This window comes from Mobula hypostoma, chromosome 1 (genome assembly GCF_963921235.1).
Source record: "Mobula hypostoma chromosome 1, sMobHyp1.1, whole genome shotgun sequence".
Lineage (NCBI taxonomy): Eukaryota > Metazoa > Chordata > Chondrichthyes > Myliobatiformes > Myliobatidae > Mobula > Mobula hypostoma.
In genome coordinates this window covers 157498142-157525947 of record NC_086097.1, presented here as the reverse complement: position 1 = coordinate 157525947, position 27806 = coordinate 157498142, and the positions used below count along the sequence as shown (strand labels likewise).

Genomic DNA, 27806 nt, shown 5'->3' with positions numbered 1-27806 from the left:
TGTTGACCATAGCACATGATGAACTTTCTGTGCTTGGGCAATTTCCTTGGTGCTGCTTATCTCTAGGCAAAGCCTCTTTTCTGTAACTGATTTGAGGGCACCAACCAGAGAGAAGTTGTCTGTAACAGAAGTTATTTGTAGAGTGTTCTTCTTTGGGTCTGCATGGACAATCTTAGAATAGAGTGTAGCCAGATAAGCAGCGTTGTCAATGCCATCAGAGATTGCAAGGGTTTTTCTTGCCAGCATACTGCATACAATTCTTGGGATCCTTTTTGATTGCCAACAGAAAGGTGAAAATCTTACCTCTTCTCCAGTCGGTACAATAAAATGTCCCCTTGCGTACCTGCCTCAGTAAGGTTTCCAAGTGAGGCATTACTGAAGGCAATGAGCTGTAGTGAATACCTTTTCAGATTGAGTATTGCACTGTCTTGTTTGCCTCATGTAAAGTTTGTACTGTGGCATCTTTTTGCTGGATGCCAAGTTGTGATGTGAGGTCTGCTGTGCCTTGCCACCCACAGAATCTGGCATATCTTTGACCTAATTTGCTTAGCTTCAGCTTCAATAAGGGTGAATCTCACTGTGTGGCACATGGGGATTCCATGTGGATTGTCTGAAGATTCCTTATGTAGCTTTCTTGGTGCAATTGTGCAGTTCCATCAACAGCAAGGATGTCTATCCCTACATAGTAGAATCTGTCATATTCCTTACGTCCAACCTAAAAGTCTGACTTTAGCTGAGGGATAACTGTTGTAGCAAAGATTTGTGAACCTCCCCATGTGAAGACATCTACATAACAGGCAAGTATTCCAATCACATAACAGTCTCGACCTTGCCAGTTTAAAAAAAACGTGACATCTTTCCACATGTTTTCAACATTATTTCTTGAATTTTATATCATTCTACTGGTATAAAATGCATTATTTTCTACCAGTAGAATGATGCATCTGCTGGACCATACACAGACGTTTTGAAATTCCACTGTGTTCCTTCATTTCTGGCTTCAGCAGGGGTTCAATGTAAATGTCACATGACAGCTCCATTCCCTGTAAGAATATGGATTTTATGTCTGTGGAATGGGGTTGCTAATGCTTTTGACATATCACTGAAAGAAGTAGCCGGAGAGAGTCTGATGCACATGTTGGTGAGTCTTTTTGAAGTTCTTTTAACTTCAGTTCCTCGAATCCTCCAGCTACCAGGCATGCTTTTAGCGTGATCCCTGTTGGGGGTTTCTTTTAGGATGCACACCCATTTTGTAGACACTGTCTTTTGGCCAGTGTCTGACTTCCTCAAACACTCCATTACTTCTCCAACTATTGATTTTATCCTGTTCTTCAGATTCAAATGACACCTCCTTAGTTACAAGGACATCTTCCACTTGACATTTCTCAGTGGTCCAGCCTGATCTTTACTTGGTTCAATATGAAGTCTGTCTACACGTGACAGGTTGTCTGACTCTGCAGTGCCAGTGACTGTGGCTGGTTCTAGGTAATTCAAGTTGCACCGACTTTTGTTTCTTCCAGTGGCTTTGCCTGCTCGCCCAAGACTTCAGCTTGTATGAGATATCAGTATCTCGGTCTACAAATTTCACAGTTTGTCCCGTTTTAAGACTGAAACATCCATGTTGTTCTTGCACTTGTGATGATTTCTGTTGAAGTAAGTCTGTTGAGACCTCAACTGCATTCTCTTCAGCACTGTCTGTGCTACTATTGAGCAAATCTGTTGGATCCTCAGCTACACTCTATTCAGCACTGTCTGTGCAATGTGACTCTGTAACTGGTAAGTACTTTTTGTTTCTTGTGCCACTCTTCTTGGAATTCTGATCATCTTCAGGTTGTGTTTTACGTAGTCTGGAATGTTGCACTCTCACATGTTCACAATGCCACATTCATGTCTGGCACAACTCCATCCTGACTAGTCACAGCTCCAGGACCTTTCCGTTCTGTAATGTTTACTCTTTTGTAATACACTTTGTCCCCCGTCTCATATTTCTCATCTGTAAGACGGACCTGAGCCCTCATCGAATTCTCTCTGAACACTCTGCTTCACAGAAAGCCTTCCTTGATGCATGCAGTGCTGAAATATGTTTCCCAACCCACTCACTCCTAGTAGTGCCCTCGAGATCAGGTGGCTTGTCAGCCAGCACAGAGTGAAGGTTTGCATTCTGGCAAAGCGCCATTTGATATGGGCTATAGCCGTGTACATTGTGCATGGTACTCTTTGCCATAAGGGCCTAGTCCAGTACTGTGTTCCAATCACAGTTATTGCTTATCTTTAGCCACACTATTTCCGTAAGCATTTGATTGCATCGCTCCAGAAGTCCATTACTCCAAGTACCGTATGCCACCATCGTCTTTGTTTCCATGTTAAATTTCTCCACCATATCTCTGAATTAATCATTAATAAATTCACCACGTTAGCACTAAATACTTTCTGAGGTGGGCTATGCGCACTTATCCGGGAATGGATGAAGTGTTTTTTTTTACAGTCTCTGAGGGTCTGTTTGTTCCAACTGTGTTACCAGCACTGAAACGTGTGAACTCTTCAATGATGTGGAGATACCATGCTCCTTGCTCCAGTTCATGTAGGTCTACTGCTACTGTTTCATTGTACTCAGCTGCTAATGGCAGATCAACCACAGGCTTGGGTTTGAGCTTACCAAACTTTTGGTGTGTCTTACAGCTATCAACTATCTGCTTTAGAATGGAAAAATAATCTGCATCTTTGTTTCCTGAACTCCTGAGCAGTTTCTGAAGTCTATCAATCGAAGCATGAAGAACTGCTTGTGAAGCTTGAGCAATGTTTTTGCCTTTCTCATTTGTGGTCATGACGGTTGGTACTTCATTCTCATATCGATTCTCTGTAAGTCTTTATCTAGAATGTTCACACAGTAATGTCTAGAGTTGGTGATCTCAAGAGACACTGGCTGTTGAAATATCATTACTTGGTCATTCTCCATATCCAATACTGCCTCTGCTTTCCTTAGGAAGGTTTTATTCAAGAGTAATAGAATGTTCACTGGTTCCACATCCGTTTCAGTGTAACATTTTGTCTGCCCTATTTTTGCGGGAATTTTCATTCTTTTCATTGAATTTACAATCTTCCTATCTTCAAATTTGAATGCTTTGTAACTGGGTGTGTCCGTGTTCACCAGGTTATGCACTTCATTCTGGTTTAGTTCACTAACGTAGCTTCCAAGACATTTTTCTCCACACACTATGCACGTGTATGCTGTATCAATAACAGCAGATCCTAGAGATTCTGTCATCAAAATCTCTGCATTAGTAAATGATTCCTTTGCAATCAATGTGATATGGCACTCTTCTTCACCTTCAGATTTGTTATTTTCTTCAGTTAGCCTAACATGTCAATTTTTGAGTGGACACTTTCTTGCCCAGTGGTAAGTATTTTGACAAATTGCACATTTCGATCTCTGCCATACTTGTTTAATGGATTTGTGCCAGGTAATGGTACCCTTATCTGGTCAATCTGGGACCTATGCTTGCTGTACTCTCATTTCTGTTCAGTGAAGTATACATTTCTGGGCTCAAACTAATTCCGACTGTTGTCTTGTCAAGCCTTTTCTCCAAAAATCCTGTCAGTGCCAATTTCATAGATGCAAATGTAAGCTCTGTACATGTAGTTAGTGCTAGCTGTCTTTCCTTTCTTAAACAACGAACAATATTTGCTCTTCTCCATTCTTTTGGCACTTTACCTGCTGTTAAGGGCATCTTAAGTATCTCACCTAGGTTCCCTGCATTTTCTGCACTAGCCTGCACAAGGTCCGATGGAACACCTGGTCAGGTCCTGGGGATTTATCTACCCTAATTTGCCTTAAAGCAGCAAAGGCCTCCTCCTCTGTAGTCTATATGTAGTCCATGACCTCACTGTTGTTTCCCTCACCTCTATAGACTATATCCATTTCCTGAGTTAATAAACCAATTTACCAATATATCATTGTGCGGTTGTTTACTCTTGCTTTATATGTCTTCATAAGAATTACTTCTTGTTTCTAGAATTGCCGTATCAAATTGCTTTAGTTGAGATACTGAGTGGATCTACCACTCAACCATTTAAGCTCAATAGAACACATATAGTGACTGTTTTTAGCACTGCAGAGATGTAGCTATCTTTCTGCTCTGTGTAGTTGCAATGAGTACTCTGAGATCCAATACTGATGTTTGTTAAATTAGGTCATTAAACTAGAGAAAGGTATATCATCTAACAGTGTAGGCCTTTGAATTAATTTCTCTTACAAAGTTTTTCTCCTTATTTTGCTGGGAGTTAAAGGCCAAAGTCAGAGAATTCACATTGAATCAAAAATATAGTATTCTGAAGGTTGATATTGAAAGGATGTTTCTTCTTGTGGGAGCGTCTTGAACTAAGTCACTGCTTAAAAATAAAGGGGCTACCCATTTAAGAGCGATGAGGGGACCATTTTTCTCTCTGATGATCATGAGTATTTTGAATTCTCTTCCTCAAAAGATAGTGAAAACAGCGCTTGATTATTTTTAAGACAGGTGCATAGATTCTTAATAAGCAAGGGAATGAAATATCACTGTAGGTCAACATGAATGCTGAGTTGAGTTTAAACTTAGATTGCCTATTTTATGAGTGAATGGCGGCACCAGCTTGATGTTACAAGCAACCTGGATCTGCTCTGAAGTTGATGGCCTCAACAGAGTAGATGTGGAGAGGATGTTTCTTGTGGTGGGTGAGGTAAGACCAGAGGACACAGCCTCAGAATAGAGGGACATCCTTTTAGAACAGAGATGAGGAGGAATTTCTTTAGCCACAGAGTGGCAAATCTGTGGAATTTGTTGACACAGGCAGCTGTGTAGGCCAAATCATTAGGTATACTTAATACAGAGGTTGATAGATTCTTGATTAGTCAGGGCATGAAGGTATACCAGGAGAAGGCAGGAGATTGGGGTTTGGAGGGAATGTGATGATGAAATGACGGAGCAGACTCGATGGCAAATGGCCTAATTTGGCTCCTATATCTTATGATCTTATTTATATTAGAAAAATGGAGAATAATAGGCTGTGTAGAAGGGAATGATCGTGGAGTAGGTTTACATTGGTTAGCACGGTATTGTAGGCCAAAGGGCCCATGCTGTGCTGTCCTGTTCTATGTTAGATATTATTGATCCCTGGTTGCCCCCATCGTTCTTTTGACCCTTTTCATATTTTTACAATGTTTGGGCTTCCTTTTGTGTTAGCTTTCAAACTAATATGATACCCATTTTCTTTGTTGCTACACCTAAATAGGCAAAACCATACAGACCTAATATAATATAGGTAAATGTAAATTGTGCAGATGGGGAAAATGGTCAGCATGAACGTGTTGGACTGTGAGCCTCATTTCTGTGCTGTACAACTCCAGCACTTGGTTGCCTTTTTTGGATCTTCTCTTTAATCTTTATGTTAGTCATGGCTCTCAGTTTTATTATGCATCCTACATTGTAAGGTGATTTTCACGTGTAGTATAATCAAAACCAGGGCATCAATAAAATGCTTACCTAGGAGCAGCTTGCATTATTTATCAGATGGAATTGTGTTCATTTTACTCATTATTTATGCAAATAAGAATCCAATGCATTTAATCTTCACTAGAGGGATCAGCTTTATTTGCTTTTAGAATAACTAGATGCAATTTGGCAAATATTAGCTTTGAAACTATTACTGTATATCTTCCCTTTTGAATTGATATAGAATTATATTTGTGCATTACTGTACAATGTAGAATGATAATCACAGAGTTTATGACATAGATTACTTCTGTTGCAATTGTGATGTTAATCATTAAGTGGGCTTTCGCTCTCAAGATATAGTGAATGGAAAATGTGAAGCAGAAATTATCTTCAGAAAATTGGTTGAAAACATGCCATTTATCTAGCTACTTCTTTTATTAGACTGTAAAAGTGCATATTGGGGACTGACAGGCACGTTTATCAACCTAATCAAAGCAAGGAATTTAGGAGAAATGAGCAATGAGATTACAAACCATCTTTCAACATACACACAGGGGCCATAGTCTCCATTTTCAATATGGTGACTGATCTTAGACAGAAGCAAAGGTTGAAAGAAGTTTATCCAAATTATAAATATAAAGAAAAATACAGACGAGTCATTCTCCGTTGGTAGCACTAAAGATGCTATATAGTAGTAGTGGTACACTGTAATCCTCCTCAAGTATTCGTTTCCAATGCAGAATGTGACTTGTTGACCAGGAATGGCATTCCAATCATCAGTCCATTAATTATTAGTTAACCTATGTCTTCCTTCTGTTATCTTATTGTTTAAAATTCAGTCTTAAAAAGATAGAATGGTTTTTGATGAATGTCATGTAGCCAAAAATTTCCTATGGGCAATGTACAGTCTGAAGTGTGGTGTGAGGTTTAGCTATCAATTTGCCTGCACCTTTAAAATTCCAGGAAATTGCAAGTTCATAGAATGCTGCTTATGTCGCTCAGCTGCCTTTAATTCTTAGGGTTTAGGTTATAACTAGCTTGCCCTCTTCTGTTAACATAATTTTCATTGTAACAGTGTGTGAAATATCAAAATTGTGATGAGTTTATTTTTATGTTACTTAACAAAATAGACGGAAATTAGACCCAGAACAGCCTCTAGCTGAAGCATGTTGGGAAACAGTTGCATTGGGGTGCACAGACAAAGCAATCAGTATTATGCACTTATTTTTATATCTTAGTTATAGTTTTCTCTGCCAAATTCATCATTGTCACACTATAATTATACCACCCTTATAATGTTGGCACTGGAGCACCCACACTAAAGGCGGGGGTGCAGATGGGATGAAGACACAACTGCAGTTCAGTGTGTTAAGTGAATGTGTATTTAAGAACTTATAATTTAAAACTGACTGGAAGAGTCTAGAGATGCAAGTTTCTTATTATGTTGCTAATGGATGTAGATTTATAGCACATTGATCAGGCAGTTATATAGTATTTTCAGCTGCTATCAGATTATCAGCTCCATTTTTGATAAAACATCATCTAGCCCAACTTCAGACTTGTCCAATGATATTCAGAATAGGCCAACAAGAATATGCAATTTCTTGTGGGATTTTCCCTTTCTTCTGATATAGAATTAATTTAGGGTTAGTATTTCCAACTGATCACAGTGTATGATTGGGAATTTAGGCATGTCAGGGACTTGTAAGTAGAGGGTTAAATGCCTCTACTCTGAGTAGTCTTTGTTTTAAATTTAAAAGACACGGCATGTAGCTGATTAGGCTTCAAGCTGAATTGAGGGGAAACAAAGAGTTTGGTTTGATTCCTGGTTTGGTGTTGAGTAAGTTCGACCTCAGTTGCAGAAGTGTTTGACAGCACCTTATCTAAAAGTCAGCTGAGGTCCATGTATCTAATTCAGCTGATGATGGAAAATGCACTTACATGAAGTATTGGAAGCAAGAACATCAGACCTTGTAGTGACACATTTGACAGTTGAATACCCTGGAGACATAAGCTAAACTAAAAGGCAATGTCATTGTGAGTTGACAGGCATGAGTCACTGCCTTAGGGCAAAACCGTTAAACTGTACCATAGGACAGAATTTGGTTTGTTGTTACTTCTATCAAGAGCATCAATCATCAGCAAATATCGGTGCTTTCTTTGTATTTTAGGAACCAAACATATCTAAAGACTACATAGTCCAACATCTTATCTTTAAGGGAACCTTTAAGAATGTGATTGTATTGGAGAGACGGCAGAGGAGGCGAATCAAGATCATGCCTGGATTCAAGGACTTCAGTTCCAGGGAGGGATTGAATAGGCTGGGCTTGTCTTTCCTGGATGGACAAGCTGTGACATTAAAATATTAAAGACAAAGTATTGTTTCAAATAAGTCATGAAAATTAGTTTGGAAAAAACAAGTCTGCCTTAATTTAAAATATATTACTGCCAAATCCTTGCCTGAACTGTTTCACTGATAACCATAATATCTCACTGTTTGCTTTCTCTGACTTTCTTCTAGAACATGGACAAAGTGATTCTACCTTCAGTCACTCTGATCGTTGGTTGTGGAGTTTCCTCATTGACTCTCCTGTTGTTAATAATAATTTATGTATCTGTCTGGAGGTAATAATAAACAACTTTGCTATTTTAATTATCTGGATTGCAGCTTGTAAACTACGATATGGGGTGATGTGCAGTCACAGATCCTGTAATAATTTCCAGTTTTTGATTCAGTCCTTAAGTGTTCTGTTGATGCAGCATAGATTTTGATGGAATATGTTACTAAAAAGAAATTAATTAAGCTTTTTGAGAGTTTTTCTAAGTCACTTTATTAAATTTTTGAATTGCTTTGAACATTTCTGAAGGAATTGTGTACTGTATGATGAAAATTGTTTTGTTTGACTGGAAATGTATAACTAGGAAATATTAATCTCGGGATGATTTGGACATTTGCGATGGAGATTTGGTGGATTCAGTTTGTGAATCAGCGGAATTTTCATTTTCAAAGGAAAATTTTTGGAATCCAGGGAAGTTGTTGATTTTGGGATGGAAAGCTGTTAAGATAGATTTGCCGTGATTGTATTAAATGAAGAAGGCTCTCCTCTCTTGTATTGTTAGGGTTTGTTAGTCTGCTTGTAGTTCAGATGTAGTTTTTCTACTTGGTCCAGTTTTTTTCATTGTTTTAATCTATAACGTGTTCTAAGTGTGCGCTATTGGACATGCAGAAGAAAAATTGAGCAATTTCGAATTGTGCCTTGTGGTAAAATAGTGTTTCATTTGGCTGCATATCTGTGTCACAGTGACAAGTGGTTTAATAGAAATTCAAATTTAGCTTTAATTCTCCTTAATGCATTTTCTGATTGTTCTCACCTAAAACTCCGAATTAGGAAAAATCAGCTTTTTAAAAATTTTTTTACTGGCTTCTTAGGACTGAACTAATATGAAATACAACCCTGAAGTGTAAAATGTTAATAGTATTCTTTTGGTGGACAGGATTGGGCCACTGAAAAAAATGTACTTGACATTAATTTGACTTTTGCAGCAAATTATATTAGGAAGTCTTAGTGATTTTCAGGGCTTTGTTAATTACAGATACAGACCAATAGGTAAAGCTTAAATAAAGAATGGCAGAACTGTATGGAATTTGATACCTAGGCTGCTGACTAGACAGTTGATATCAGGGAAGGATGGGAGAGGCACATGTATTAAGGGATCAGAGATAACAAGGGAGGAGGCAGGATATAAAAATGGACAAAATAATGGAGGGGGCAAATTAACTGTGCCTCTTTGGTGGAGTAGGGGTAGGTGGTATCGAATTACTAATTCTTGAAATAGCCAGAACAATAGTAAGGGAAAGGGTTTCAAGAGCAGAATTTTAGTAAACAGAGTTCATACCACGTATAAAAAAGCTGTTAGGTAAGACCATAAGACAAAGGAGCAGAAATTGGCCATTCGGCCCATTGAGTCTGCTCCGCCATTTTATCATAAGCTGATCCATTCTCCCATTTAGTCCCACTCTCCCACCTTCTCACCATAACCTTTGATGCCCTGGCTACTCAGATACCTATCAATTTCTGCCTTAAATACACCCAATGACTTCACCTCCACTGCCGCCCGTGACAACAAATTCCACAGATTCACCACCCTCTGGCTAAAAAAATTTATTTGCATCTCCATTCTGAATGGGTGCCCTTCAATCCTTAAGTCATGCCCTCTCGTACTAGACTCCTCCACCATGGGGAACAACTTTGCCACATCCACTTGGTCCATGCCTTTCAACATTCGAAATGTTTCTATGAGGTCCCCCCTCATTCTTCTAAACTCCAAGGAGTACAGTCCAAGAGCGATCAAACGGTCCTCATATGTTAACCCTGTCATTCCCGGAATCATTCTAGTGAATCTTCTCTGTACCCTCTCCAACATCAGCACATCCTTTCTTAAATAAGGAGACCAAAACTGCACACAGTACTCCAAGTGAGGTCTCACCAGCACCTTATAGAGCCTCAACATCACATCCCTGCTCCTATACTCTATTCCTCTAGAAATGAATGCCAACATTGCATTAGCCTTCTTCACCACCGACTCAACCTGGAGGTTAACCTTAAGGGTATTCTGCATGAGGACTCCCAAGTCCCATTGCATCTCAGAACTTTGAATTCTTTCCCCATTTAAATAATAGTCTGCCGTTTATTTCTTCTACCAAAGTGCTTAACCGTACACTTTCCAACATTGTATTTCATTTGCCACTTCTTTGCCCATTCTCCCAATCTATCCAAGTCTCTCTGCAGACTCTCTGTTTCCTCAGCACTACTGGCCCCTCCACCTATCTTTGTATCATCAGCAAACTTAGCCACAAAGTCATCTATTCCATAATCCAAATCATTGATGTACAACGTAAAAAGAAGCGGCCCCAACACGGACCCCTGTGGAACACCACTGGTAACCGGCAGCCAACCAGAATAGGATCCCTTTATTCCCACTCTCTGTTTCCTGCCAATCAGCCAATGCTCTATCCACGTATGTAACTTTCCTGTAATTCCATGGGCTCTTATCTTGTTTAGCAGCCTCATGTGTGGCACCTTGTCAAAGGCCTTCTAAAAATTAAGCATTGGATTAAGTTCAAAGTAAATCTATTATCAAAGTACATGAATGTCACCATATACAACACTGAGATTCATTTTCTTGTGGGCATACTCTATAAATCTATAGACTAATAACAGTAACAGAATCGATAAAAGACCACCCAACTTGGGCATTCAACCAGAGTTCAGAAGTCACAAACTGTGCAAGTACAAAAATAAATAATAATCATTTAGTAAATAAATAAGCAATACATTTTGAGAACATGAGATGAGATGAAGAGTTTTTGAAAGTGAGTCCATTGGTTGTGGGAACATTTCAGTGATGGGACAAGTGATGTTGAGTAAAGTTATCCCCCTTTGGTCCAACAGCCTGATTGTTGATGGGTAATAACTGTTCCTGAACCTGGTAGTGTGGCTCCTGAGGCTCCGGCACCTTCTTCCTGATGGCAGTAGTGAGAAGAGAGCACGTCCTGGGTGGTGTTAGCCCTTGATGATGAATGCTGCTTTCCTGTGACAGCGTTTCATGCAGATAATGAATTAAGATATTGGATTCTGTAATTCTTTATAACACATTGTGGAATGTTTCATAAAATCACTCAACTAGTCTGCCTAATTTTGAATGCACACAACTGCTTCTATTTCAAATGACAAATGCACACAGCCTTTGGTACATGCATTTAACTTGAAGTGCGAGCAACTAGCTGAGGAAAAGAGATTATGCTCTAGTGTAGACTTCGTTGGAGGGATAAAGAGGTAGAAGGAACATCTCATCTTATCACAAATCACAAGATAGTTATATTTCAAGTTTCAAATTTAGCCCTGGCACAGCAGTCACATGTTTTGATAGATAACGACTTTTTATTCTAGATGATTCACAGATAGCCCAGCAGGTGAGAAGATGTTTGATCAGTAAGGGTAGCTTAGGGAGGCTCCAGGACCAATTCGTATTGGTTATAATATTTGCACAGCTTGAATCGATCCTGGCAGTCATATAGGAATGAGATCATGAGAATCTAGGATTAAACCAGAAATGAAGAAAATTTATTTGGAATTAGAAAAAGTGGACAACAGAGGTATATCCTTGAGTTTCAAAATTGGACCACTGGTTTCAGTTATGTATTTTCAGTAAAGAAGATAAGGCAGAGATAATATGATAAGTTAAATTCCAGGAAGTGCTGCAAACTAGAAAACAGTTCTGATGATGAGTAACATGAATTCTGTAGAAAGGACATTTTGCAATATAGAAAATCCTACTGCACAGTGTTAACTCTTTGTACCAGAAATCATGAATTTAAACTGATTATAGAAGAAATATGAATTCAAAATCAAATCTGGAATAAATATTCACTTATTTAGTATTGACCATAAACTGCTGGATTGTCATAAAAACTAGTTTAATAACACTCTTGAGGAAGGAAATTTGTTGTGTCCACCTACTGTCAAATTCCATAATCAGCTCAATGTTCAAAGTTCAAAAGTTTGAAGTAAATTTATTATCAAAGTACATATATGTCACGATATATAACTCTGAGATTAGTTTTCTTGTGGGCATACACAGTAAATCCATGAAACACAATGGAATCAATAAATGACCGCACCCAACAGGAACAAACAATATGCAAAGGACAACAAATGGTGCAAATACAGAAGAAAAATAAAATAATAATAATAATAAATAAACAGTAAGTATCAAGAACATGAGATGAAAAGCCCTTGAAAGTGAGTCCGTAGGTTGTGGGAACAACTTAGTGATGGGGCGAGTGAGGTTAGGTGAAATTATCCCTTCCGGTTCAAGAGCCTAATGGTTGAGGGAATTTGTTTTGTTCTTTACTGACACTAAAGAATCAGAAATCAGATTCAGGATCAGATTTACTGTCTCTAAATTGCAAGAAGTTTCTGCTTTGGCAACAGCAGTACAGTCCAGAGACAGAAAATGACTATAACTTACAAAAATAAATAAATAGAGGAATAATAGGATTAATAAAGGATTTATCAACTGTTCATAAATCTGATGGCAGAGGGGTAGAAGCTATTTTTTGAAGATCAGTTCAATTCAAGTCAGGTTAGGCATTAAAAACTGACTTGCACCTATACAATCATCCACTGAGTAGGTAAATTATTGTGCATTTGTGAGTCTTGTGACTATTATTAAATTAACAGTTTAGACAGCATCTATGGAGAGGAGTAAATGGTCAATGATTCAGGCCGAGACCGCTTATCAGGACTGAAAAGGAAGGGAGAGATGTCAGAATAAAAATGTAGGTGGTGCTGAGGGAGGGAGAACATGCTAGAAAGTGATAGGTGAAGCCAGGTGAGTGGAGGAAGGGGTAAAGTGATAAGCTGGGAGGTAATAGGTGGAAAAGGTAAACTGCAAAGGAAAAGGCACCAGGGGAAGTGCTAGGCAGGTGAGAAGATGGGGTAGGTGGCCAGAGTAGAGAATAAAAGAAGAGAGAAAAAAATTACTAGAAGGAGAGACTGATGTTCATGCCATTAGGGTGAAAGCTACCTAGATGAAATATGTTGGTGTTACTTCTCCACACTGGGAGTGGCCTCATCATGACAGAAGAGAAGGCCATGGATTGACATGCTGGAATAAGAAAGGGGATAGGAATTAAAATATATGGCCACTGGGAAATTTGACTTTTTGGGGATGGAGTCAAGATGTTTGACAAAGCAGACCCCAATTTACGTTGGGTCTCATGTGTCATAGAGTAGGCCGTGTCGAGAGCACTGGATACAGTAGATGACCCCAACAGACTTGAAAGTGGTGCTGTCACACCTGGAAAGACTGTTTGAGATCATGAACGGAGGTGATGGAGGAGGCAAATGGATAGGTGTAGCATTTCTGTCACTTTCAGGGATACGTGCCTGGAGGGAGAATGGACAAGGGAATCATGGAGCAAGCGATCCCTGTGCAAACCAGAGAGTGGGGGAGAGGTAAAGGTCTGCTTGATGGTACAATATCATTGAAGGCGGCAGAAGCTGTGGAGAATGATGTGTTGGATGTGGAGGATTGGTAGTTGTAAATTGTTCCCAGTGTCTATGTATGTAGTGAAATTGGGTTTGGAGTGGGTTAGTGGTGACAGTCAGGATATTGATAGAAATCTGGGAAGGATAAAATGGTATTAGTATTTTTAAGTGCTTGAACATCAGAGTGGACAGAGTGCTGAAGGGCTTGTTTTGATGATTTCTGACTATTTATGGACGATAACGTGTCATCTACTCCTGGATTAAAATTATATGATTCTTGAGTATTTTGATTTCAAGATCAGTTTTGGTGTTCTGTGTAATCACCAGTCTATCATATAATTGATAGTCAAATCGATCACCAATGAAACCATTAAGTGGTGAGATTAGCTTGAGGTTGACAAATCTCTTTCTTGTTCACTAGAGTTGAATTAAAATGAGAAGGTTTTAGCTTGATTTTGGAAACTTTTTATGTCTTGGAATCCTCAACCAACTATACAGGTGATAGTTGTGGTAACAGAGTTTGTGTTGGTGATGATGTTCATGGGCCCAAGAGGAAGAAAGAAAATTGCGCTGACAGAAAATTTTCTAGGACATGTGAACATGTCTTAATCTACTCTATTTAAAAACTTTGTATTAACATTTTCCCTGTTACCTTCTAATTTGTTCTCTGTTCTTCCTGAAAGCTCAGGCAACTTATGTGAAAATTATTTCATGGACACCAAAGGTGGTTGAAAAGGACAGTTTTCACAAATAAGAATGCTGATTGTTAACAAGGTGTTTGAATGCCGCTAGCTTTACAACTAACTTGCTTCCATTGATACCACTCATTCACACATGCATATAGTACTGGGTAATTTGGCCAGCTGTTTATCTCTCTAAGATACTGAGGTCAATTAATAAATCCTGTCATCACTAGCTCAGATTGGAAAGCTGAGCATAAACTCAGAATTATACTTGGGATCTTCATTCTATATTTGTCTGAGTCTTGAGGGACTTGTAGCCAAGCAGTTGAACTTGACAGACTTTCTACCCAATATCCCATAGGGTTGAGATAGAGGGCAATTTGTCCACATTTGTATAAAAGCCATTAACTTTGATTGTCAAATATGACCTTCTCAGTAAAATCTTAAGTTAACATGTTCCTCGTGCTTTGGGGTCTGCAATTTTAGCTAAGGTGTCAGAAGTTCTTTCAGTTTTCCCCAACCATTTTTTATTGGACTTTATTCTGACGAGGATGTCTGTTGGCAAAACTTATTCAGACATATGACTAACTGTTGGTTGCATGTCCAGTTACCTTTCATTTGTAATGCCTTAGATTGTAACTTATGTTTTTAATGTACATTGCAGGTATATTCGATCAGAGCGATCAGTAATTTTAATAAACTTCTGCCTGTCAATCGTTTCGTCAAATGCTCTCATCCTGATAGGACAAACTCAGACAAGAAATAAAGTAAGTGTATTTTTTAACAGAAAACCACATATGTATGTTAATGTGATGATTTTAGACATTTAACCAAATTACTCTCATCCTGTTATTTTCAGATATTCAAAGAAAAATAAAAATGTTCAATTACAGGAATGTGGATAAATAGTTGTGATTTATTAATACATGGAAGTGTTAGCCTTAGCCTGGGAGATTATGACTTCAACTCCCTTTCAGAAATTTATGGAGAATGCAATCCTGTGGGAAGGCTATACTCTGGGAAGGTTTGCTTTTCCGTTGAGACGTTAAACTGAGAGCCTGCTTCTTGGATGAATGTAAGAGAACCAGTGAAGAAAAGCAGAAAAATTTCCCTGTGCTGCCCAACAAATATTGCTCAGTCAGCAACAAAAAAATCTGCACATCGCCCAATTTCATGGGACCTCTCAAAAACAATGTTGGTTTCCACTGTCACAGACATTTGCTCTGTTGTCTCCATGACCACCTATTCTATGCAACTTAAAATATGACACCGTCTTCTCATTTTTCGTGAAAAGATCATCAATCTGAAATGGGGAGTAACTTGGTTGCTCGCTGCATACACTCAGTGGCCACTTTGTTAGGTACAGGAGTGGAACCCATGTGGTCTTCTGCTGCTGTAGTGCATTCACTTCAAGAATTGATGTGTTGTGCATTCAGAGATGCTGTATGGCACACCGCTGTTGTAATGCGTGGTCAGTTGCATTACTATCACCTTCCTGTCAGCTTGAACCAGTCTAGCCATTCTCCTCTGACCTCTGTCATTAACAAGGCATTTTTGCGTACATAACGGTTGCTCACTGGATTTTTTTTTCTGGTTTTTGCACCATTTTTGGAAACTGTAGAGATTGTTGTACGTGAAAACCCCAAGAGATCAGCAGTTTCTGCGATACTCAAAATTATTCCATGGTCAAAGTCACTCAGGTCACATTTCTTCCCCATTCTGATGTCTAATCTGAACAACAAACATCTCTTGACCATGTCTGCATGCTTTTCTACATTGAGTTGCTGCCACATGATTGGCTGATTAGATATTTCAAAGTTCAAAGTATATTTATCATCTGTGTATACTATATAACCTTGAAATTCATCGTCATACAGGCAGTCAGAAAAACAAAGAAACCCAATAGGACCCATGAACATAAAAAGACTGTCAAACACTCATTGTGCAAAAAAAAAGAACAAATTTTGTAAACAGTTAGAATTAAGTAAGTAATACTCAGAACTAAAGTTCACAAAAGTGAGTCCATAACCTTGAAGCCAGTTCATCACTGAAGCCGTTCCAAGAGCCCTTTAGTTGCAGGCCACGGTCTAATTTCAGCGCAGAGATGAGTAAACCTCATGGAGCAGAGAGCTGAACAGCAGCCTGACACTTGCCTTTGGCCCCGACCTTTTCAATTTTCCCCTGAACTAAAATCAGTCAGACATCGGCTTGTTCCTCACTCTTGAGTCCAGGCCTTGCAGTCTCAATTTGGCCTGTAGCTGACCTGTTCAATCTGGCCCAGTGCTTAAATTGGCCAAACATTGGCTTGTTCCTCGCTCTCAGGCCTAGGCCCCTCAGTGCCACTGCAATGGCACTGTACCTTCGAGGCTCCAGTTCACTGAATCCCCCAGAGAATAAAAATGCCAGGTAGTACAGGCAGTTTAGAAACACAGCTTGAAAGGGAAGTTATAAGCTATTGTTTGCAGCGATTGTTGTTGAGTGATCCCTTGCATCAATGAGCAGATGTGTAGGTGTACCTAATAAAGTGGCCACAGTGTATGTTGCCTGATTTCTGAATAGTATTTTCTATTTTCAGTGTATTTAGTCCTTAACCTTTGTCTTATCCAGTATAATCTAGCTTCATAAATTCATTTTTGGAGGACAGTGCATTTGATAATAATGGCAGACCTCCGGACTAGCTCTGGAGCAATGGCTTTGTTTGTGTGCTCCATTTCTAGTCCCCACCCCTCTTGCTCGTAAGGAGCTAATCTGGGCATCCTTAACTTCCTTTCATATTTAAATTAAACCTGATCTATAAAAAGTATATCACTCTCTCAGTGTGAAGATTCACCATCAGCCAGATTCTGAGAAGGTGCATTTATAAATTTGGAGAGAGAAGTTTAGAATTGAGAGCAGATGACTATTCTGCCCCCGCCCCCAAAAAAAATGAAGATCAAAAAATCAAACAAGTTAAACTCAAGGTTAAAGAAAGTTTTCTATTTTTATTTCAAATTGTCAACAGTTGCTACATTTATTTCTGCATACTTTTATATAAAGAGAGAATTATTTTTAAAAGTTTTATGTACTGGAATTGTTTGCTGATTGTTCACAATTTGAAAACGTATGCATTTTTATAGAAATCCCATGGTTGTGACAGTTCATCTTCGCCCAGCATAGTCCAGCATTGAGGTAGATTTGTAGTGCAGAACTTTGCCACTTTTCACGGATGGAATTCAATGGAGCAAACCACCCGATTGGGCAGGGACAGATACTCTGATCATTTCATTGGGGAAAAGTATAGAGTTGTTTCTGAATTAATTTTTTTTAAATTTTAATAGTGCAAACTGTAAAAACATTACTAATTATTTTAATAGTACTTGAGTGTTTCTGAATGCCAGAAATATTCAGAATTTTGGCAGCTGACCAAGCACCAATCAAAGGTTTATTTCAGGTGTTTTTGGAAAAGTCTTGTTCTCATCCCTCGCCCTCCTCCACCGCTCCACACCCCCACATCTTCCCAAAAGTATCCAAGACATTATCTTACTGCTGATTACCACCACGAAGGTATATCTGAGCAAGTTAATGAGATGAATAGTAGGTTTAGGTAGTGAACTGCTGATTGCAAATACTGGATCAATGCAAATTGAATTCAACATTGTAAAAAATAAAATCCTGATGTTATTCAAAGTTAGAACAAAAAGCAGAAAATTCTGAGAATATTCAGCTGGTCTAGAACATATATGGAAAAAAATAAAATTATCAGATTAAGTTAATGACCCCTCAAAACACTTTCAGTGTGTAAATGAATTTCCAGGGCCGTGAGAGGTAATTAAAATTAAGGATGATGGGCTTTGATTGTTCAAACTATCATCACTGGAGCTCACTTTGTTATCTGATTTGCCTAGATATCTAACCCAGACCAATAGTATTAAATATGGCAGTCACTGAACCAGAACATTATACTCTGCCTGTGACATTATGAATTTTGGAAGCATAATCCAATCCTGTTATGGTGTACTTCGTGTCCAGAGAAGTGTTTTGAAATTAAAGTTGTCTGCAACACTTACAGCATACTCATACTATTCCATCTGCAGCACAATACAAGTTATTATACACTTGTGACCCTGCAGGTCAAACATGTCTGTAAGTAAAGTGATTCCTTACTCTCAATGTCAGGCTTGAACTTTTATTTCCACCCATCAACTCTACAACATTAACTTGTTTATTGTTCAAAATTTTAACTGATTTCTCAGCAAAGTGGCCTCCAAGCTTGTAGCTCCATTTGTCCTTGAGGATTGCAATCTCGTGTGCCACATTTCAAATTTTCTTCACTCGCAAAGCTGCTGACGATGCTGATGGTCATCCATTTTCCATCCAATTTGTCATTCCACAGATATAAGCAAAGATGATGAATGTTGGCACTTTGGTTGGCTATTAAAATCACCAGAAAACTTGCAATCCATTTTGTAACCATTATTTTTGAAATTGTGCTTTTCTGCAGAGGCCTTTTAATTGAAAGGGAGAATGAATTTCCGATGAAGGCATCTTTCATATTCTGATGTTCAAACTGCTTTAAGGCCACTTTGAAATACATTTTGTCACTGTTACCTCTTAGGTAAACTGCAAATACAGAGCATAACAACTCCCCCGACTCTCAACCAGACCAACTAAATTGTTCAGTTGTTTGAATGATTGCTGTTGCCTAGAACACCAGGAGAACATCCCAGTTTCTCTTTGAACATGCATATTCTCAGTGAGAGGGTAGGCAGTTGTTCGTTTCAATTTCATCTGAAAGGCAGCGTGTCCAGCCGTGCTGCATTTCCAGTGTGTAGCATTTCCAGCAGGCACAGTTTTAAGGTGCTTGGAAGTACAGAGGAGATGTCAGGGGTAAGTTTTTTACACAGAGAGTGGTGAGTGTGTGGAATGGGCTGCTGGTGATGGTGGTGGAGGCGGATACGATAGGGTCTTTTAAGAGACCCCTGGATAGGTACATGGAGCTTAGAAAAGCAGAGAGCTATGGGTAACCCAAGGTAATTTCTAAAGTAAGTACATGTTTGACACAGCATTGTGACCAAAGGGCCTGTATTGTGCTGTAGGCCTTCTATGTTTCTATGTTCTGTGTTTGAACACATAATTTGATTCAAAGAGTTTTATTGAACCAAGGATGATACCTACAAATATAACCAACTAACACAAGATAAGAATGTCAATTGCAACCTATCCACTGGTCTACATGACTGGGAATTACTTAAAACAGCATGTTTATCTGCTGTGCTATTGTGGAGAATTTTTAAAATCTAAAAATCCAGCAACTGTATGGGAAAATAATACAGAACTGCTGCAACCTTGTAGAGTTGGTGTTAGTGATTACATATGACCACCAATTTCCAAAGTTTTGGAAGATAAAATCAATTGTATGAATATTTCTGCTAAGTCAGTCACAGTAATTGAGACATCAGTCAGGTAGGGGACAATACAGTGCCTTGAAAAAGTATTCAGCCCACACAACTATTTTCACATTTTACTTGGTATATTTTCTAAATTTAAAATATATTGAAGTAGGTTTTTTTTAGCTCATCTGCAAAACATTGTGCATCATTTCAAATCAAAAGAAAGATTCCAAAAAATGTCAACAATTTACTAAAAATTAAGAACCAAAATTGTGAGGTGGAATTAAGATGCTAATTTTCGTCAGGTGCAGAACTGTATACTGCCTTACCAACTCACTCAATTTATTGATGTAGAACATTGGAGGATCATCTATTTTCAATGAATTCATAAGAATACTGTTAAGTACTTACTCTCTTTGTAAGGTCCGACAGTATAACAGATTTTCAACAGATCAAATCAAGGTGAAGACAGAAGAGCATTCAAGACAGGTTAGGGAAATGATAATAGAGAAGGACAAATCTGGGGAAGGGTACAAGACCATTACAAAGACATTGAACATACCTCAGAGCTTGGTGCAGCCCATCTTGAAACCATAGCCACTCTGCCTCGGTCAGGCCACTCCTTTAAACTTGGTAGCTGGAAGAGAATGGCACTTGTAAGAGAAGCTACTGTGACACCAACAGTCACTCTCAGTGAGCTGCAGAAATCAGTGGCTGCAACTGGAAATGAAGTTCATAGCTCCTCAAGCTCCAAGACCACGCATAAAAAGGAAGAGTGGCAAGGAAGAAGCTCTGTCTTTTTTAAAAAAAAATCATATCCTTTCTCATAAGGACTTTGCAAAATATCACTTAAGATACTGTAAGATGTGGAAGAAGGTCTTGTGGCCAGATGAGCTAAAGCGGGACTTCTTGGCCTCAACACTGAGTGGTCTGTGTGACGTAAATCTAATACTGCGCATCAGCCAGGTAACACCATCCCTACTGTAAAGTATGGTGAAGGTAGCATCATACTCTGGGGATGATTTTCTGCAGCAGTAACTGGAAATTTGGTTGGGATTGATAGGAAGATGAGTCCTGTTGAATACAGAAAGATTCTGGATAAAAATCTGCTAGCTCTGCCAGAAAATTTAAACTGGGGAGGAAGTTCATCTTCTGCAGGACGCACTCAAAGCACACTGTCGGAGCAAGCATGGAGTGGCTTCATATGAAGAAAATTGATGTCCTTGAGTGGCCCAGTCAGAGTCCAGAACTTAGCCTAATCGAACATATCTGGCAAGACCTCAAGATTTCTGTCCACCGCCACTCCTCAACTGACCTGACACAGCTTGAGCAATTTTGCAGGAAGGATTGGGCAAATCTTGCTCCATCATATTGTGCAAAGCTAATAGAGACTTATCCAAAAAGACTGCTAACAGTAATAGCTGTGAGAGGTTGTTCAACCAACTGCTGAGCATGAATACTTTGAACTGCTGACATTTCAGTTTTTGAATTTTTAAGTTTTTGTGCTTTACAGTTTTCCCTGCTTTTGGACACTACTGTGAAAAAGAGGAGCATGTGATTCACAAATACAAATGCTCAGTTCAATTGATTCAAATCCCTGGTTGTAATACTCAAAGGGTTGGGGGCTGAATACTTTTTCAAGGCACTGTATAGTGTTTCTCAAAAGAGGTTATTCAAATTGGTCAGTGTTGCAATTTTTTTGAGACTTTTGAGATTGATGACGTCTGCTCCTGGCTGAAGGCTACGGTTACCTTATATGGTATCTGGAGAATGCACCCTAACAGGTGTATATAACAAGTAATCTCTGGTTTGTACCAGTGGCTTCCAGAAAAGACTGGATGACAACCGAGGAAGTTGGTGACGCTGGAGAGACAGCTGACCTCCAGGAAAGACTGGCACAGGCTCACAAGGCTAGCAACCTTGTGGGCAGCACTCGCAAGAGGGCCCCACTCAAGCTATGATTGAACATGAAGAGCAATACCCCCAGAGTCTCCCGAGACGGGGGGAGGATGAGAGACTCAACAGGACGGTCATGCCGGCAACGGCCAGGACAGGAAACACAACTACGAGGAAGCTAAAGCAAACAACACTGACCGGAGAGGAATTCACGGTAAGGTGTCATTGCGGGAAAGTCTGCAAAAACAGAGGGCTCAAGATACATCAGAGCTGGTCTAGATGTGGATCAATGGTGACCCAAGTGCAGTGCACGGACTTGGCGTCCGGTGAGACGAAGGAGAATTCGAGCCGGGAAGCACCCCACAGAGCTGAAGATCTCTCCGCACTTGTCACCTCAGCACCAAACAACAGATCAAGTGAGTTCCTCTTCTGCTACCCCAATCCATTCGTCAAGGAAAGACAGGATCAAATGGCCTAGATCATCAGACAACATCACCTGGATGCAGTTGGATGATGATCTAGATGGCATCCTGGAAGTTGCCTTAGCAGGTCCAGTGCACAGAAAGATCGACTCACTGACAGTCATAGCGTACAATCTAGCCAAGGAACAATTTTGCCCAATGGAGCGGAGAACCAACCCGAGTTACCGCAGCAACTAAGTAGGAGGGAAACTAAGAGGTTCGTCGCTTGAGAGGTGAATTAAAGACGCTCAACAAAAGGTTTAAAACCAGCTCACCGGCTGAAAAAGAAGGTATCAAGGACTTAACCAGTATGCTGCGGGAAAAGCTGTGCAAACTCCGGAGGGCGGAACATCTACAACGGCAAAGAAGGAAGAAAGAGAAGAGGCGAGCGCAGTTTGTGAGAGATCCATTCAGCTTCACCAGGACTCTCCTCGGCCAACAAAAATCTGGTATACTATCCAGCTCGAAGCCAGAGGTAGAGGAGCTCCTGCGGGAGGCGCACAGTGACCCACGGAGGGGTCAGGGACTAGGGACCAATCGGGCTGTGCGGAGACTGGAGAAACCATCAATTGAGCAGAATGTGAAGGAGCCTACATGATAGGAAATCCAGGACATCATCCGGAAAGCTAAAGCATCAGCTGCCCCAGGCCCAAGCGGCATACCTGGTAAGGTGGAAAGAAATGCCCAAAACTTCTTCAGAGGCTGTGGAAGGTCATGAGAAGGATCTGGGCCAAAGGTACTATTCCGTCAAGTTGGAAATTGGCAGAGGGATGCTTTATTCCAAAGGAAGAGGATTCTTCCACAATTGCCCAGTTTAGGACAATTTCTCTCCTGGATGTGGAATGTAAGATTTTCTTTTCTGTGCTCGCTTGCAAGAAGGCTGAGTTCTTACATGATGCAGAACTACTATATCAACACATCCATCCAGAAAGGCAGTATTCCAGGCTTTTCGGGGTGTCTGGAACACACCTCAATGATTAGCCATTTGATCCGTGAGGTCAAGCAGAAAAAAGGCAACCTAACAGTTGTCTCGTTAGACCTCGCGAATGCCTACGGGTCTATTCCACATGACCTCATCCTAGAAGGACTTGACCAGTACTACATCCCAGTGGCTATTCGAGACATGATCACTAGCTACTTGGGAGGATTCAAACTCAGATTTACATCAGCCTATTTCGCAACTAGTTGGCAGGACCTCCAGAAGGGGATTCCAACAGGGTGCACCATCTCTCCCACCCTATTTACTATGGGAATGAACCTCCTAATATCAGCAGCAGAAAATGTAACCCACGGCCTGACGCTGGAGTCGGGCTTTGTACAGTCGTCTCTACGAGGGTTCATGGATGATATCACTGTAACAACTGTATCACATGTCCAAGCAAGATGGGTATTGGAAACCCTGGACAATGAAGCCACTTGGGTGAGGATGTCCTTCAAAGCCAAGAAGTCCAGGTGTATGGTGATCAGAAAGGGCAAAGTTATTAGCAAGTTTAGCCTCCAAGTTCAGGGTGAGGTCATCCCTTCCATCGAAGATAACCCGATAAAATGCTTGGGGAAGTGGTTTAGTGTGTCACTGACAGATGGGGCTAATGCTATGAAGCAGACAGACGAATGGTTGAAGAAGATCGACAAACCCGGACTTCCTGGTAAATTCAAGACCTGGTTGTACCAATACGGCCTTCTGCCCAGGCTTCTCTGGCTCTTCACACTTTATGAGTTCCCCATGACTGCCGTAGAGGGCATCGAGAGAAAAACCAACAAGCACCCGCGAAGATGGTTGGGAGTTCCCCCGAGCTTCTCTTCAGTGGGCCTCTACATTCGTTCTGAGCAACTGCAGCTACCCCTGTCATCTGTTGTGGAGGAATTCAAGGTTGCAAAATGCAGAGCCTTATTAAGCTTGAGAGATTTCAATGACGTCTTGGTAAAGCAAGCAGGCGTTACAACCAGATCTGGGCGCAAGTGGGCAGCCAACGCAGCTGTGGAGGAGGCAGTGTGTTCTCTGAAGCTGCGAGATATCATTGGCAACCCCTGCGTCGGGCGACAAGGCCTCGGCTCAGTTTACTTCCAGCAATGGGGAAACGCAAGCATAAGGAACAGGCAAGACATGGTACAGGCAGAAGTACGGATCCATGAGGAAGAGAAGCGGATGTCAAAGGCAGTGGAACAAGGGTCCCAGGGTGCCTGGACAAAATGGGATCTGCCCAAGCGCAAGATCTCATGGGCAGTTATGGAGACTGGAGCCCTTTGTATTTCCTTCCTCTTGCAATCCATGTATGACACCTTTCCTTCCCCATTACATCTGTACACATAGGGGATGAGAGAGGACCCGAACTGTAAGCTCTGTGGTCAAAAGGGGACACTGGCTCATATACTGTCCGGGTGTAGAACAGCTCTAACTCAAGGACGGTATAGGTGGCGCCATGATAAAGTGCTTCTGGCTCTTGCTGACACTCGAGAGATACAAGAAGAGGATGGCTGGCACAGATTTGAGGAAGGCCATCACCTTCATCAAAGAGGGAGCCAGGCCTTTCGTAACCAAACAATCGAAGCCCAATCTGCTGCGAACGGCCAGGTCCTGGGAGATGAAGGTCAATGTGGGAAAGGAGGCTGCAGTTCCTGGATGTGGTGCACACAATCCTACACCCGGACATTGTACTGTGTGGGAGAAGGAATGGGAAGAGGCCCACGAGAGAAAGGCCTTGAAGTACCAGCCTTTAGTGCAGGAGTGCAAAGACAAGTGATTGCAGGCATGGTTGTTCCCTGTGGAGATCGGCTGCAGAGGTTTCCCACCCAAATCAGCATTGTTGTCAGCTCTGGGCCTGGATGAAAGGAAAAAACAAGCAGCTCGTAGGATGGGGGAAAAGGCAGAACGAGCCTCTTGTTGGATTTGGAGTAGGCGAGAGGAGGGAAGCTGGAAGCCAGGAGCAGATGGGCAGTAATTTGGCCACCACTGCTGGCCCACCAACTGGAGAGTGTCATGGTTAATGGTCGAAACTCTCTGTGAAGTTTGGGAACCACCTGATGACATCTGCTCCTGGCTGAAGGCTACGGTTACCTTATAAGGTATCTGCAGAATGCACCCTGACAGGTGTATGTAACAAGTAACAAGCAGTTTTAAGGTGAGTGAGGGAGGGGGATCTCAATGTATAATCAGCTTGTGCACGGAATAATTAACTTATTCATAGTATACCATATAATCTTATAATTTCTGAATCTTCTCTCCATTTCACTCCAATTATGCCAGTATCCAATGATTCATGATATGAATAGCTAAATCCACTTGAGGTGGCTATATTTTGTGATGATAATCTAATTTGGCTGTGCTTCAAAGCCAACTGGGCGATTTTGTCTCATTCAGAAGGCCTCATTCAAGCATTATATTGCCAATTTATTAAGGTATTTGCCAGGATTAAGCAGTAAACATTTTAGTACGTTCTAATATTTATTTCTAACTTGATGCTGGTAACATTCCTGCTGACAAATGACCCTCTGGTTTAAAGTAGAAATATGTACAGTAGCAATTCTGCAAGTCATTTTGTATTTCACTTCCTCCAATTACCTCCTTCCTCCTGCGCTATCAGACAGATTTCAGATTTAAATAGCTTGATTTCTATGTTTTATATCATTAAAAAAAAACTTTTCCTGATATTTGTACTGTTTTCTAGAGAAAGGACTTCTTTTGAACCTTGGCATTTTAAACAAAATGATTGAGTTTAAAAAAAACAAATCTGAATGAAAGATGATGCACATGCTGATTCCCACCCCCCCCGCCCCAAAGACAGTAAATAGTAGGCAATTTGTTAGTCTGCTTTAGTATCCAATGACCATCTCACTCCTACTGCGTTCAATTGCTTCTTGTCTTGGGAGATGGCGAGATTTTGCTGAAACAGTGTCTCCTCTTTGATTATCAACATTAAGAAATGGATAGCAAAGGTCAGGATATTCATCAGACTTTAAACAAAAAAACATAGTCAAGGCTTAGAATCAGAGTACATGTAGTTTGTCAAATGGACAATATTTTTTGTTCCAGTTTTTAGCTTGCCTTTATAAAGACCAGAGAAAAAAATATTTAGAAGAGATTCAATGAAATCACAAAGAAATATTGTCTTTAAATGTTAAGATTATTCTAATAGCTCATTAGATATTGGCGTTTTATCAAGGTAATCCCAAATGTAATGTATACAAGTCACTTTGAGGATATTCCTTACATGTGAAAAAATATCTGAAATAGAGCTTAACCACACTCTAGTCAAAATGACATGCATTCAGAGGCCTGCAGGGTATTGAGTGGTGGGTAGCGCTTGGTTGCAACTTGTGTGGATCAGGACATCCCTTCCCACCCAGTAACTTAATGGATAATGGAAACTGACAAGGTGTGAAAATTCCCTGTTCTCCACAGGAGTCTTGCACTGCTCCATCAGTTCCCTGTGATGATAGGCTGATTCTTGTGGTCGCGTTTTCAAAGTGATTTACAAGCTGCATTATTTAAAATAGATTATGTTTTGCTGAACTAAATTTAATTATTTTAAGGAAAAATAAGAACTGGTAGCATTTTAATTTTCCTTATTCGCATTAGTCGTTTATAATCAAAGACCTTTTCAATAGCACACATAAAACTACTCCATTAAAACTCCAGTGAACTAATTTACACTTTAGCACTCTAACTCTTCAGATAAACAATTTCTAACTGTTTCTGGACTTTGATAGATGCTTCCATTTTGAGTGCCCTTGGACTCAGCACCTGCTAACAACAGAGATTTCTGTAGACAGTGCTTAATTGAAGAAAATTCTTATCATCACACAGCTGCACAATGACTTTGATCTGAATGCATGTAGTCCTTATGCATTGGCTCGTTCACTTTCATTTAAACCACTATTTCACTGCGTTAGTTGATGTGCTAACAAACAATGTGACAATTCTTGTCAGGACCCCAGAGTCTGCAGAGCTGTGCAATGCTATATCAGTCTCTCATGTCAGCTGATCAATTCTTGTGAAGTGTTGAAAGCTAATATCAATTTAAAATAAAGTGTTCATATGAGATTGCAAGCAAAATAATATTTCTCTCAAAATTCTTATGGTTTGGTTCTCAGAGGTGTGAAAATAATGAGGTTTCAGAATACCTGTACAGGTGATTTAATGCTCTGTCTTGGCATATTATTGATGTATGCCAAAATGAAAATTGACCTTAATACCCTTGCTGGGAATTGGGATTGCTGTGGCTTGGGAGAACTCAGGACAATTTAGCAATGCTGGACATGTGCCTTACTTTTTTATGGGCAATAAAGCAGTGAGCAGCTAGTGGATTAGAACCCACCAAAGAGCAGGTACTTAAAATTAGGCTTAAGTATGAACTGTGGGTTGAAAATGATCCTCAATAATGTTTCTGGTTGAAATTACACAATGTGATATCCATCTTCCTGGAAGACTTTAGTCGGAACAAAGGAAGATTAAATCCTACTTATTATAGGACTAGAACAGGGGCTGCACAAATACCTGTGTTGGGAAGTAGTCAGATAATCTCATTGCAAGGAGTCATGTGTATTCATGTGGCCTAGAGAAGACTTTCTCTGTGGTATTTTCCACGGAGAGTGCAAAGTGACAGCAGGCCTCTAAATGGAGGGCTTAATGAGAGTCTGAACTGCTGTTAATTCTCCCCCCCCCAATAGATTCCATTAGAGGTTAAAACTGGGATATGTGCTTTCTCTTAAGGACTGAGTAATGTGCCAACGATTTTGCATAAGAACAGGAATGCTTGGAAATATTCAGTAGTTCGGCAAATGTGGAAGTGAACTGAGTTAATACTTCAGGTCAATGGCCATTTATCAGAACAGATGAAATGTAATTGTTTATTTTTCCGCAGATGGTTTTGGA

At 40.1% G+C, this 27806-nt stretch overlaps 1 protein-coding gene across 12 annotated transcripts in view; it reads left to right on the top strand.

The window, feature by feature from the left end:
- Positions 1-27806, top strand: part of adgrb1a (adhesion G protein-coupled receptor B1a) — a 566941-nt gene that overhangs the window by 432193 nt on the left and 106942 nt on the right. For all 12 annotated transcript variants that reach the window (XM_063058411.1, XM_063058402.1, XM_063058383.1 and 9 more), the window contains 2 exons: positions 7993-8096; positions 14873-14975. In XM_063058411.1, the coding sequence (XP_062914481.1) occupies positions 7993-8096; positions 14873-14975 (207 nt within the window). The remainder of the gene's footprint in view (positions 1-7992; positions 8097-14872; positions 14976-27806) is intronic.